Below are 13,287 nucleotides of genomic sequence, written 5' to 3'. Positions count from 1 at the left end.
TTACTTTGTGACAATGAAAGTGCTATCAAGATTGCTCACAATCCCGTGCAACACTCTCGAACTAAGCATATTGAAGTTCGTCATCATTTCATTCGAGATCATGTTGCCAAAGGGGACATTAATCTTAAGCATGTTCGCACCGAAAAGCAATTAGCAGATATATTCACTAAACCACTTGATGAGAAAGTGTTTTGCAGGTTAAGAGGTGAATTGAACATCATTGATGCTTCAAACTTGGAGTAGGAGCTCCATTGGATACATGCAAGACATGAGCTTATGACTAATCCTTGATATTTCTCTTATGATGATATCTTATGTCTTGGATATATTTGCACCTTGCATGTTATCTAACCCATGTAGTACTTGGATGAATCTAAATCTATGAGATTGCAACTCACTCACATCTTGAGCAATCTCTACATCACCAAGTCTCTACACAATGGTGGTTGAAGACAAGGAAGCACGAAACCATTCAAAACATATCCTTTGACAAATTCTATGTTGAGTTTCATGATTGTCATTTTGGATACACAAGTGCTCTTCCTTGCAAAAACTAACCCATGTAGGTAGATGAACTCAAATTCCAAGTGGTGCTCCCAACTCTTGATGAGCTACATCAACCTTGAGCAACCCACACAAGTTCAACTACATGATCACGATCAACACCACCACCCAAGGTATGTTATTCCATCTTAGAGAAGCTTTACTCCAAGTCATGAGTCAAAGCAACTCGACAAGATGTGAATACATCAAGATGCTTAAACGAAAAATGGTAACCCCATTTTGAGCTTAAACGATGAGTATGACCTATGATCAAGTGATCTCACTTGACTCCTAAGTCAATATACTCTAACATAGGTGACTTTGTCGCCGACCATCTCTAGATGAAGTTCTCTTGTGTTATTTTATGTGCTCTTGCATTTGTCTCATGCATATTTGTTTCCCCTTTCAAAAAAACTTCATCTAGATTTCTTTTCTTTTCTATTTGTTCTGCATTCCCTGCATCCAATTCATTGCAAATCTTTCAGTTAATTCCTTGCAAATCCTTGTGAGATCTTACTTGTCTAGTGAGCTGCGGTGACAAATGTTTTTTTTTGATGAACTCGGTCACACCGGTTTCTTGTTCTCGGTCTAACCGAATTCTTTCGGTGCAACCGAAGCATACCACTCGGTGCCACCGATTTCACTACAGGAAAGACATTTTGCCATTTATTCCTGCATCACTTTTGATCCAGCTCCACTCAATGAATCTTGTCCTCTACAAGCATCACATTTACCTTAGTGCTTTGTGCTGTGACTCAAGGACCAAACCCATTCACGACAAATTCCAGAAGACCCTTCTTGGAAATTGATGTCAAAGGGGGAGAGAGAGATCACATCAAAGCTTAATCATATCTCTAGGGGGAGAGAATACTCAAGGAGAGAGTAATCTTCAAGGATCCCAGATGCTTGGTGTTCAAGAGGAGAGATGCCACATGTCTTCTTGAGGGGAAAGACATGTTCATATGTGCTTATTTGCATTAGCTCTGTTCATTTGTTTCTTTGAGCTCTGATTTTCTGTTCCCTATCTTCTCCCAGTATCCCATGCTAGATTCAGGGGGAGCAAGACATCTAAGGGAAAGAAATTCTTTAAATTCATTGCACATCTTTACCTTTGGGGACATGTCTATATCAAATGTGGTACTTAGTACTCACTCTTACATGTCATCCCAGTCTTGGTACTCTTGTGGTTTCTTTCTGTTTGCTCTGGCTAGTAGGTGCATCTGTGTTATCTAACCTTATTTTCACAGGTTCATTCCATCCTAAGCCAACTCAAGACCACAAGGTAAGTATATGCATCACAATCATGTGTATGAGGAATTCTTGCTGATGTACATACTGTTTGCAAGAAGGACTCATGAGCATGAAGGTACATTTCCCATATTCACATCTTTTGCTCTGATGCATATAGCCAAGATACATGTAACACATTGCCTACTCTGTCATGCTTATGCATTCACATGCTCTATATTCCATATTCACATGATTGCATACATGTAGGGGGAGCCTATGCTTGTTACATGTCTTTCCAAAGCTTTACTTGCTATTCTCTATATCTTTATCTAAAGCTTTGATGTATGTTGTCATCAATTACCAAAAAGGGGGAGATTGAAAGCACAAGTGCTCCCTGGGTGATTTTGGTAATTAATGTCAACATATCTCTTGTTGGACTAACACTTTTACCTAGTATGTTTCAGACAAGTTCAACAATGGAGTGGCATGGACTAAAGGATGTGGAACCCCTTCAAGATGCTAAGGACAAAGGATTGGCTCAAGCTCCAAGACAAGACTCTACATTTTCTATTTTAGTGATCCAAGATCACATTGAGTCTATAGGAAAAGCCAATACTATCAAGAGGGGATGAGGTGTTGCTTAATGGCTTGCTTGCTCAAAGTGCTTAGTGATATGCTCCAAAGCCCTCAACTACTTTCTCACATCCACATATGTCCTAAACCAAAAAAGTCTAACTCGGCCCTACCGATTATTTCCATCCAGCGCCACCGAGTTCAGATGTCATAGCCACTGCCACAAACCCTAGGCAAATCGGTTTCACCGATAGGGATCTCGGTCTCACCGAGATGGGATTGTAATCTCTCTGTGTATGTCCATTACCAAAATCGGTCTCACCGAGTTTGAGCAATCGGTACTACCGAAATTACAATGCAAACTCTCTGGTTAGCTTATTACAAAAATTGTTTCCACCGGGTTTGTGTAATCGGTCTCACCGAGTTTGCCTGACCAACTCTCTGGTTAGCTTATTACCAAAATCGGTCCCATCGAGTTTGCGTAATCGGTCTCACCAAGATTACGTTATGCCCTAACCCTAACCATATCGGTCCTACCGAGTTGCATTTCGGTCCCACCGAAAATCCTAACGGTCACAGATTTGCTAAATCGGTCCGACCGAGTTTCTCAATTCGGTCCCACCGAGTTTGGCAAGTTGTGTGTAACGGTTAGATTTTGTGTGGAGGCTATATATACCCCTCCACCCACTCTTCATTCATGGAGAGAGCCATCAGAATGAACCTACACTTCCAGCATTCATTTTCTGAGAGAGAACCACCTACACTTGTGTTGAGGCCAAGATATTCCATTCCTACCATATGAATCTTTATCTCTAGCCTTCCCCAAGTTGCTTTCCACTCAAATCTTCTTTCCACCAAATCCAAATCCTGTGAGAGAGAGTTGAGTGTTGGGGAGACTATCATTTGAAGCACAAGAGCAAGGAGTTCATCATCAACACACCATTTGTTACTTCTTGGAGAGTGGTGTCTCCTAGATTGGTTAGGTGTCACTTGGGAGCCTCCGACAAGATTGTGGAGTTGGACCAAGGAGTTTGTAAGGGCAAGGAGATCGCCTACTTCGTGAAGATCTACCACTAGTGAGGCAAGTCCTTCGTGGGCGACGGCCATGGTGGGATAGACAAGGTTGCTTCTTCGTGGACCCTTTGTGGGTGGATCCCTCCGTGGACTCGCACAACCGTTACCCTTCGTGGGTTGAAGTCTCCATCAACATGGATGTACGATAGCACCACCTATCGGAACCATGACAAAAACATCTGTGTCTCCAATTGCGTTTGAATCCTTCAATCCCATCCCTTTACATTCTTGCAAGTTGCATGCTTTACTTTCCGCTGCTCATATACTCTTTGCATGCTTGCTTGTTATGTATTGTGAGTGTTAAACTTGTGCCTAAATTCCACTTAAACTTAAAGAAGTTCAAAACTGCAACTTTTGGTACTTAGTGTCTAATCCCCCCCCCCCCTCTAGACACCTCTTCTCGATCCTTTCATAAAGCATGGCATATATCAGGTTCAAGAATGCTTCAAGCAAAAAGTGTTCAACATGAAAGTAATTCTTCTCGTCGAAACAAACAACTTTGCTTTTTTTGGATAATCTCAATCCAAGGTCATATGCGACCTCCGCAAGATGCAATGTGACAAAATTTTGACCTGACCCACTAGTTCGAACTAGAATTGGAGTCATTTTCTTGTATGATAAGTCCAAGTGCCTCATATATAGATGAGAGGTGATGGCCAATTGAACAACAACACACAATCCGTCAGACCAACATATCACTTTTATCTTTACCTTTTCTCCTTTACCCTTGTTTTTTTCTTCCTCGTTCTTCGTTTTTCTTTGTGTTCAACCCCGAGGACATAGGGGCAGTCAAGCCAACCTAGGGCATCCTATAGGCATCGTGTGCCCTGGCGGGTTCCCTTCCGGGTGTGTGGGGTTTTTGGTTCTCAAAAGATCTCACCAGCATGTCTTGCTTACTGCGCTCCTGGCGAAGTTCCTCCAGCGACGTGTCTTTTGTACCATGCTAGTCGTCAGGGGTACACTGTGACATGTGAGAACACACTTTTTGGCGATTTCACTCCGGACGAAATTTCAAATTATCCATTCTGATCATTGTTGCTATAAAGAGATCGTCATCAAGAGGTTGCAATCTACAAAGCCAAAGGGAAGGTTCTATAAGACGACGATTTGACCCGCAATGTTGTATGGCTTGGGTGTTGGCTGACTAAAAGTCGACATGTTCAATAGTTGGGTGTAGCAAAAATGCACATGTTGAGATGGATGTGTTGCCACACAAGAAAGGATCAGGTCCGGAACAACGATATACATGATAGAGTTGTGGTAGCACATACTGAAGAGAAACTTGTTTAATATCATCTGAGATGGTTTGAGCATATTCAACACAGACCTCTAGAAACTCTAGTGCATAACAAACAATTAAAGCGTGCTGATAATGTCAATAGAGGTCGGGGTGGATCATACTTGACATGTGGGAGGAGTCCATAAAAGAAGTTCCAAAGGACTGGAATGTCAAGAAAGAACTATCCATGGACATGAGTGCGTGAAGTTAGCTATCCACGTGTCGGAACCATGACTTGATTGGAAGATCTTATGGGTTTTCAGCTCTAGCCTACTGCAACTTGTTTGGGACTAAAGACTTGGACATGACTCGGATCCCATCCGACTCGATTAGTCGGTAGTGGCTTCTAACAGAAAGTGTCGACTCCCATGTGTGCAAAATCATTTGATGAACCTTGACAATGTGGCATGTGCTATATTCCTTTTGTCTCACGATATATGTTGTCGAGTTCAAGGCGAGTACTTGTCACCCTCGTTGCTAGTTTCCTTCAAGTGCTTATCTTGTTTAGGGACAGTTCTTTTGGGCGGTGTAAAAAATAAGCTGCCTCTCCCATCTTAAAAAATAAGCCACTCCCAAAATTTAGGATCTTGTGTAGGTTGTTGGTGCATTTAATTGAGCCTAGCATATTAAGGATCTATGCTTGAAAAATATCACATTATGATAAATTCAAATCCATAAGAGTTTTTAAAATGCACATTCACTCCCTCTAGGCGACATGTAGGTCCTTTCACTTCTAATGTAGTTTTATACTAGTGTGTTGATCTGTTACAATGGCTTTCTTTGAAGGATTGTATTTCTCGGAGAATTTGTTAAATCTCCTATTCACCTCACCTCTGATCGATAACTTTGGTCCTACCATAAGCATATTATATGTTGACCGAACAATGAAGAAACCTCTTTTATCATGGAACCAAGCACGAAAATCATTTTGCCTTCTAGTGGTAGTGGGATGTTCCTCATGTTCTCACCATCCATAGGTAAAAATGTTGTTGCAACTTCTGACCATCCCACTCGGTCGAGGAAGAGACAATGAACTTGCTCACCATCGCTGATCAAACATCGTATTGACTGAAATGCCCCCTTCTAGGTAGCCATTACTATTTTTAATACAGTACAATCGTAGAAGACGTTCCCGTGGCCATTGCTTATTATATGTTACTTTGACCTCTTGTCCCCATCCTCTTAATAAGTCCTTGTTGTAGAACACATTTGTCATGCACGATAACACGCCAAATTTTGAGGGGTGTGATCCCACCTCAAGCTTTAAGAAATCAACTCTCGGGCAATAGACAACTTCGAGCACCCTATGACCAATTTGTCAGGCTTTCGACTAGTTTCCCTAATAAACTGACCAATTCTCTTCCTCTTTTTGATGGGAAAAAAAGAAGAGAATTTCCTGACGGTTGCTAAAAAAAGTAGAGAAATCCTCTTCTTGATGATGAAAAGTAGAGCTCCTGCCCGTTGCTAAAAAAAGAACCCTTCAAGTTTAACGCGTGAGCATAGCCAAGTAGAAAAGCTCAGTATCTATGAATCCTAGGTGCTCACAGACGTTTGGTCTATGGGTGTATATACACCCTATATGCAAAAAAGTAATTAAATAAAAAGTAAAAAAGAACTGAACATATTTTTGAAATAAACTTGACCTTTCATTGTACTTGTCAAAAAAAATTCACAAAAATAAGAAGGCCTTTTGACTTCTTAAAAAAATAAAATTTCTGTCAAAAAAATAGTGCAAACAGTGACCTGTGATAACAAATAACTTTTCCCCTAAAGTCAACGTTGGTTTAGTGCAAAAGAAAGTAAGTTTATTCTATAAAACTTCTTTTGTATATTTCTAAAATCCCATATAGAGTGTAGATACCAGAAACCAATGGGTATCTCCCTATCCTAGACCTCCTATTCTTATACGTTTTGTCTTTTTTTTTTTTGAGGATTCTTATACGTTTTGTCATTCTTGGCGATCAAGTAAGGATGTCAAACAGGCCAAGGGGCCGTGCATCAATCGGCTGAGAAGGGGCCCGTTTCCGCTACTGTTTGCTGACTTGCTCTAGTCCATAGCCCTAGCCCACCAAATGTAGGCCTTTTCCTCCATCCTCACTGCGGTTAGCGACTCGAGTCTGCGGCGAGTCCATCCTCTTCCATAAACCCGACCGGTCTTCTCCCCCCACCTTTCCCAACCCAGAGCGCGCGAACTCGCCACCGCCTCGCCGGAAATGGCGCCTTCCCTCGCTCACCTCGTGTGCCTCCTCCTCCTCCTTCTCCTCCTCCTCTCCGCTCTACCCCTCTCCGCAGCCGCCTCGACCCCCCGGTCCGCGCCGCCGTCGGCGCCCCCCACCCCGCTCGTCCCCGCGCTCTTCGTCATCGGCGACTCCACGTCGGACGTCGGCACCAACAACTACCTCGGCACGCTCGCCCGCGCCGACCGCGAGCCCTACGGCCGGGACTTCGACACCCACCGCCCCACCGGGCGCTTCTCCAACGGCCGCATCCCCGTCGACTACCTCGGTGCGTCGCTCACGACCTCGTCTCTGCTCGCTTCTCTCGGTTTCTCCATGGATTGGTGCGGTGCTGGTTTCTCGATTTTGTGCGTCCTTGCTTCCAGATGCGGATCGTTTCGGTTTATTAGGTCTCCATGGTTCATCATGACTACTGATGATTGTTTGTTTCTTCTCCTCGATTGTTCCGTGTAATCTTCTGTCACTGCTGTGGTCTGAATCCGCAGGAATATGGCAGCCCCATGCGACATTCCTAGTTCCCCTTCTCTTGATTTCTGATCCCTTTTGTTGTTGTACCACAGCGGAGAAGCTGGGGCTTCCCTTCGTGCCTCCGTACCTGGAGCAGAGCATGCGCATGGGCGGCGGCGGTGTTGGCCTCAGCAACATTGGCGGAATGATCCAAGGCGTCAACTACGCTTCCGCGGCAGCCGGCATTCTCTCCAGCAGTGGCTCTGAGCTGGTATGTTCTCCCACCGCTCCCAATAACTCTGCGTCAATCTTATTAATTACGTCTTGGTGCTGTCGAGAGATCTGTTTGGGGATGATTCTGCTGTCAATCTGCGGTTTCTTCACACCAAATTTGATGCTAATCGGTTGGGTTTTTTGCGATTTTGGTTGCGCTTGCAGGGGATGCATGTGTCGCTGACCCAGCAGGTGCAGCAGGTTGAGGACACATATGAGCAGTTGGCGCTGGCTCTTGGGGAGGCAGCTACAGTCGACCTGTTCAGGAGGTCGGTGTTCTTTGTGTCGATCGGGAGCAACGACTTCATCCACTACTACCTGCGCAATGTGTCAGGCGTGCAGATGCATTATCTCCCATGGGAGTTCAATCAGCTCCTTGTTAATGCAGTGAGGCAGGAAATCAAGGTGTGCTTCTTGCTCCTCAGTTTGTTCTGTATACCATTGCTCGCCTCCTTTTTTATTATCAGTGTGCTGTGCATTGTTTTACTTGTGGAGATGCGCACCACGCGTAGTCAGGGATATCTGTAACTACGAATTCCGTTTTGGACATAACTTAGTTTCTTGTGTGGATACACTAGAAATCATTATCTGGGAAATTAACACATGAAAGTGATTTAAATGAATGAGGTTTCCTTGTTGGTTCGCAGTTCTAGAACTTAACGCCTTCACCTATGGTCTACATACAAATTGTTCTTACTGTCGAATTTGGGTTTATTTCTTGCAATATTGCACAGGTATTGCGATTGCAAAATGTTTCACACTGATGTTAGATGCGGCATTTTGATAAAATATGAAATAGATATGGTTGGATTGATGATCCCGATTCTACAATGAGGTGTAATGGTGTTTAGTTGGTATTTAAGGTTATATATGGATGGCAGCCAAAACTTCTCTCCAATTTTTTTGCATGCCAATAGCTCTTTACCAACTCTAGTTCATTTTTCTTTCCAACATTGGCCAACTCAAGGACCAGTACTTTGACCAAAATTTTGGCCATTTTGGTAAGGCAAACATGGGCTCAAACCAAACTGACATTATACTGTCTTAAAACTTTTTTTTCCTCTCAAATGCACACTTAAATGTGTGTTGTTGTATATTAGAAGAAGGCGTCATGATGACGCAAAGTACAAAGCAAATACAACCCTGAAAAGCAAAAGTCCTAAACTATTGAAAACGAAGCAATACAAAAGCAGCCCAACTGAAAAACTGAAACTACACAAGGTGCTACTCATGCTACCCGAGCTACACCACAGCATACTATATTAAACTGTGATATATTCTGAAATGCTTAGGCAGCACTTTTGTTTGTGCTACCATCTGTTTTGGGTTCAAGTTAAGTCTGTTGTACTTTCAGAATTCATGGATGGAACCCTCATTCTGGGATGCAGTGTTTTATCTATGGAACTTGATGTATTTTCACTGGTCTGTAATTTCTGGTGCTCATGCTTGATCGTCGTGTTTGATCTGCCTGTGTGCAGTTGGTTCCTGGTAGTTGCTTTACCTGTATGCTTGTAGGTTTAGCTTCCTGTTTTGTGTCTTTAATGTTTCTCATACTCTGTAGAACTATGCCGGTTTCTTTAATGGAAATCGATGAGGAGGCTCGTTGCTTGAAAACTAAAAAAAACAGTCTGTTGTATTTTCAGCTATAACTGTATAACACCTTGCACATTTATCTCGCTGCATTGAACTGTTCATGATCTGACCATGGTACAAGTGTGCTTCTCAGTTCATGTGTCATGGATCATTTGATTCTCTATGCCTAATTTATCTCTGTTACCTAATCTTAAGCAGAACATGTGATGCATGGTGATTGAAGATGCATATACCAGTAGTTTGTTGTATGTAGAAATTTTCTTTGTGTTCATTCCATAATCTCATTTCTATGCTGATGCAAATTGTAATGGATTGCTTCGGTTTCTTTATTCTTCGCAATACCGTAGCAAATTAATTGCCATTTTGCATCCATTACTGTTTAGTTCTATACATGTGGTTCTTATCAGATTACTCCACTTTTGATGTCTAAACTAGTTCTGGACTCATGTGTCTCCTACTACCTTCTGACAATGATGATTTATGCAGAATCTGTACAATATCAATGTCCGGAAGGTCGTGCTGATGGGTCTTCCTCCTGTTGGCTGTGCCCCTCACTTCCTCTCAGACTACGGCAGCCAAAATGGGGAATGCATCGACTACATCAACAACGTCGTGATCGAGTTCAACTATGGGCTGAGACACATGTCCAGCGAGTTCATCCGCCAGTACCCAGACTCGATGATCAGTTACTGTGATACATTTGAGGGGTCAGTGGACATACTAGAGAACCGTGACCGCTATGGTGAGCAAATGCATAATTAGTACTGCATTTAAATTGAGTTCCGGGTCTTCGCAACTGTAACATTTGTAGTACATTTAAATGGAGTGCTAAGTCTTCTCATTTTGGTGGAATTGCAACTGCAGGCTTTCTGACCACCACTGATGCTTGCTGTGGGCTTGGCAAGTATGGCGGGCTGTTCATCTGTGTTCTTCCACAGATGGCGTGCAGCGACGCGTCAAGCCATGTGTGGTGGGATGAATTCCACCCGACCGATGCTGTGAACCGGATCCTGGCAGAAAACGTGTGGTCTGGTGAGCACACCAGGATGTGCTATCCAGTGAACTTGCAGGAGATGGTGAAGCTGAAGCAGTAGAACCAACCTGGATCGTCATTGCAGTTACTTGCTCAACTTCTGTGTTCTCATTTTCGACAAAGAACTTCTGCGAGTCGGACAGTGAAATGTGTATCGAGAGCCATGGAGTTCAATAGTCAAATTTTGAGTGAAATGTGTATGGAGAGTCACGGAGTTCAGTAGTCAGATTTTGACAGTTCAGGTTAAATGCACGTATATTCGCCTGTAAATGTACTGTGAAGAATCTATATGGCCAAACTGTTAGATATTGCAAATGTAAATATGAGAGTGATTAGCCCATTCGGTGACAAAAAAAATTGCCCAGCTGTTGAGGTGATGTGTACCATTTCTCACTACACATTCTGCTATTGCAGTTTCCGCTACAAAGCGGTGTTTCATAATCCAAAAATTTGTACTGTGAACATGATGTTGTATGCCTGAGACTTGAGAGGTCAGAGTCACAGATGCTTGTGCCGATGGCTGCTACTGCTACAACTCTTCGTCGCCGGCTCCAGAGTAGACAACAAAGCTGGGGAATGACATGGTTATGTCCCTGCATCACAATATGCTCAGGTGTCAGTCAAGAGTAATGTTCTCAGTCACTCTTTTCCAAAGCTGAAAATATGAAGCTACTTACTTTAGGTATGGGAGAGTCATGTTCTTCAGCAAGGCTGGATTCTTACTTGCAAACTCCTTCCATTCGTCGGGATCTATCCTCCCGTCGCTGTTCAGGTCTGCCTGCTTGAATGTCTGTCAGAATATAAGTTAGCATAAATGTATGCATAGTGTTAACTATTCTTGTGCAGCAACATTTCATCTGGATGTGGTGTATGTACCTGATCTACAATCTGTTCGACGGCATCATCAGAAAGAAGGAGGTCCGATTCATTCAGGATTGCAAGTACCATTTCCTTCAACTGCATGAACGGCCAGTTTCAGTAAGTGCTCAAACTGTCAAACTGTTAAGGTAGTGTGGGTGCTATACTTCGCGTATGTAATGGGCTTTGTGTTATTTTTCCAGTGGAGCTGAATGTAACGACAGAGCCGAAGGATAATAAGCATCTAAATCGGCAAATCGCAGTGTGTGGTAGTATGTTCAAAACATCTTGAAGTGCTATATTCAGTTGAGAGGACTATGAGCAGAACTGTTTCCAAAACATTATGTGCAGAACAATTCAGTAACTAAAAGATACAAACCTCTTCACGTTCAATGCTGCCGGTGCCTCGCAGGTCATATAACCTGAATGCAACTGCGAGAAGGAATACTTCAGATGTCAGATAGGAGAAGCATATACAGACAGAAGTCCTCCCAAATATATATACCAGGCTACTGCTACTTGAATTGCACCCAGAATTTATGAAATGCCAGTCATTTCTAAAACATTCACACACGCACACAAACATTGGGAGGAAAAGGGGTCTGGCTTCGCTTCGTACATGCAATCTTGTCTGCCATGGGTGTATCCGGGTGAAAAATGTGGAGGGACCGAACAAACTCCTCGAATTCAATCACACCGTTTCGCTTCAGATCAAACAGATCAAATATCTGCACTAGTCCAACACACATATAAACAAGTTGATATTTGTGCATAAGTTTGGAACAATTTTACAGTCACACAGATAATATTCAGGCTGTCACCCCAAAATTGAAGGACACCCAAATTGTCTAAGAAATTACAGCTATTTGGAGCGTTGGAATGGTGTAGAAATTAAAGACTGACCCGATCAGCGAAAAGGTTCTTCCGGTTGCTGTTCCTGAAGAGAGCAAGTTGGAACTCCTCCTGTTGAACAAAATGGCAGTTTGCAAATTGACCCTGGTTAGAGTTTGCAGAAGGAAACACATGGTGAATTTGCCGTCTGACTAGAAGAAGATGATGAGAAAGACATGATACATACCTTGTGAATAAGCCCATCCTTGAATATAGAATAGCTAATCTTTTTGAACAACTCGTAGAGGGCCTCCACTTCATTCAAAGAAACTGCGAGCACGCGGGAAGAAAATATTAGAAATTACTCCTAAACGGCAGCGGAAACGTATGCTGGGCTCATTTTTGCACTGAACAAATCACCAGAAAGGAAAACAGAAGCTCACATGTGGTCTCTTTGGCCAGAAGAGCCGCATCCTCATGCGGTGGAGCTCGTCTGAACTGCTTCGATGATACACAGCCCATACAGACCAGCTCACAAACCCAGCCTTTTGCTTACAGTTAACAACCGTCTTTCCGCAGAAAGGGGATGGACAAAACACCTAAGACAAAAGGGCAAAGACATTGGCATCAACACAAAGCCAATCTATTATAAAATTTTACCTGGAAAAAGGGAAATCCAGCAAGAGCGAAACAGCCAAGAAACCACAGGGAAACACCAAGACACAAAGCTCACCTGGGAAACAACAAACAAAGAATGCTTATGCTTTGTTCGATCCACACTGGTAAAGATCTGCAGGTGGCTCGGGAGAAAGATGGATGGCTCCAAGCTTATGGCTGATGCAACGGGGAAGAAGGGGCTAGAAGAAGGATACCATATATTTATGCGCGTGCACAGCAAACAGCCAGCAGGGACCTACGTCACAAGTGCGGTACAGAATATTGCAGTACTGACAACACAACAGACATGACAAGGCGAGAGTTGACTTGCATGCAGCAAGATCCTCACGTCTACGCATTCCCTCTTTTCACTATGCAAGACAGGACATATACTAAGGCCCTGTTTGGAACTTCCCCGCTCCGTGGAGTTGAGGAGCTGGGTTTTGGCAGCTCTGCCTAGTTAAGCTAAAGTATGATCCGCTCCGGGAGCGGAGTTAAAGGAGCCGAGAGAAACCGAACTCAGCCTAAGTAGCCAATTTGAAGTTCTACTAAATTCCTACTATATGTATTTGATGTTGTGGATATAAGGGCATCTTTAACACGGACCTTCAAACCATCCACATACGTCCGCACCGCTGTCCGCCCGGACGTGCCGTGAC

At 43.3% G+C, this 13,287-nt stretch overlaps 2 protein-coding genes across 3 annotated transcripts; one reads left to right on the top strand and one right to left on the bottom strand.

Annotated features, from left to right (window-relative positions):
• The first annotated feature begins 6,805 nt into the window (after positions 1-6,805).
• LOC123133479 (GDSL esterase/lipase 7) lies at positions 6,806-10,622 on the top strand. Its single transcript, XM_044552962.1, has 5 exons — positions 6,806-7,204; positions 7,497-7,654; positions 7,822-8,061; positions 9,736-9,991; positions 10,114-10,622. The coding sequence occupies exons 1-5, from the start codon at positions 6,913-6,915 to the stop codon at positions 10,341-10,343; spliced, it is 1,176 nt and encodes a 391-aa protein (XP_044408897.1). The 5' UTR covers positions 6,806-6,912; the 3' UTR covers positions 10,344-10,622.
• LOC123133489 (calcineurin B-like protein 7) lies at positions 10,604-13,067 on the bottom strand. 2 transcript variants are annotated; one of them, XM_044552971.1, is made up of 9 exons: positions 12,705-13,067; positions 12,415-12,570; positions 12,219-12,301; positions 12,044-12,136; positions 11,760-11,868; positions 11,520-11,572; positions 11,159-11,239; positions 10,960-11,072; positions 10,604-10,875 (listed from the first exon to the last, which is right to left on the bottom strand). In XM_044552971.1, the coding sequence occupies exons 2-9, from the start codon at positions 12,491-12,493 to the stop codon at positions 10,812-10,814; spliced, it is 675 nt and encodes a 224-aa protein (XP_044408906.1). In that variant the 5' UTR covers positions 12,494-12,570; positions 12,705-13,067; the 3' UTR covers positions 10,604-10,811. The 2 variants fall into 2 exon arrangements, with proteins under 2 accessions (XP_044408906.1, XP_044408912.1); XM_044552977.1 differs by having other exon boundaries at positions 12,044-12,103; positions 12,705-13,044.
• Positions 13,068-13,287: the final 220 nt, after the last annotated feature.

Source organism: Triticum aestivum, chromosome 1B (assembly GCF_018294505.1).
Source record: "Triticum aestivum cultivar Chinese Spring chromosome 1B, IWGSC CS RefSeq v2.1, whole genome shotgun sequence".
NCBI classification, from domain to species: domain Eukaryota; kingdom Viridiplantae; phylum Streptophyta; class Magnoliopsida; order Poales; family Poaceae; genus Triticum; species Triticum aestivum.
This window is presented reverse-complemented; position numbering and strand designations above follow the sequence as displayed.

Bases quoted from the DNA above. Each gene is read 5' to 3' on its own strand.
- LOC123133479 (XM_044552962.1), top strand. From the start codon at position 6,913: ATGGCGCCTTCCCTCGCTCACCTCGTGTGCCTCCTCCTCCTCCTTCTC. The intron at 7,205-7,496 runs GTGCGTCGCTCA...GTTGTACCACAG, and splicing joins CATCCCCGTCGACTACCTCG to CGGAGAAGCTGGGGCTTCCC. The intron at 9,992-10,113 runs GTGAGCAAATGC...TTGCAACTGCAG, and splicing joins AGAGAACCGTGACCGCTATG to GCTTTCTGACCACCACTGAT.
- LOC123133489 (XM_044552971.1), bottom strand. From the start codon at position 12,493: ATGGGCTGTGTATCATCGAAGCAGTTCAGACGAGCTCCACCGCATGAG. The intron at 12,302-12,414 runs GTGAGCTTCTGT...GCGTGCTCGCAG, and splicing joins TCTGGCCAAAGAGACCACAT to TTTCTTTGAATGAAGTGGAG. The intron at 11,240-11,519 runs GTTTGTATCTTT...CCGTTCATGCAG, and splicing joins GCAGCATTGAACGTGAAGAG to TTGAAGGAAATGGTACTTGC.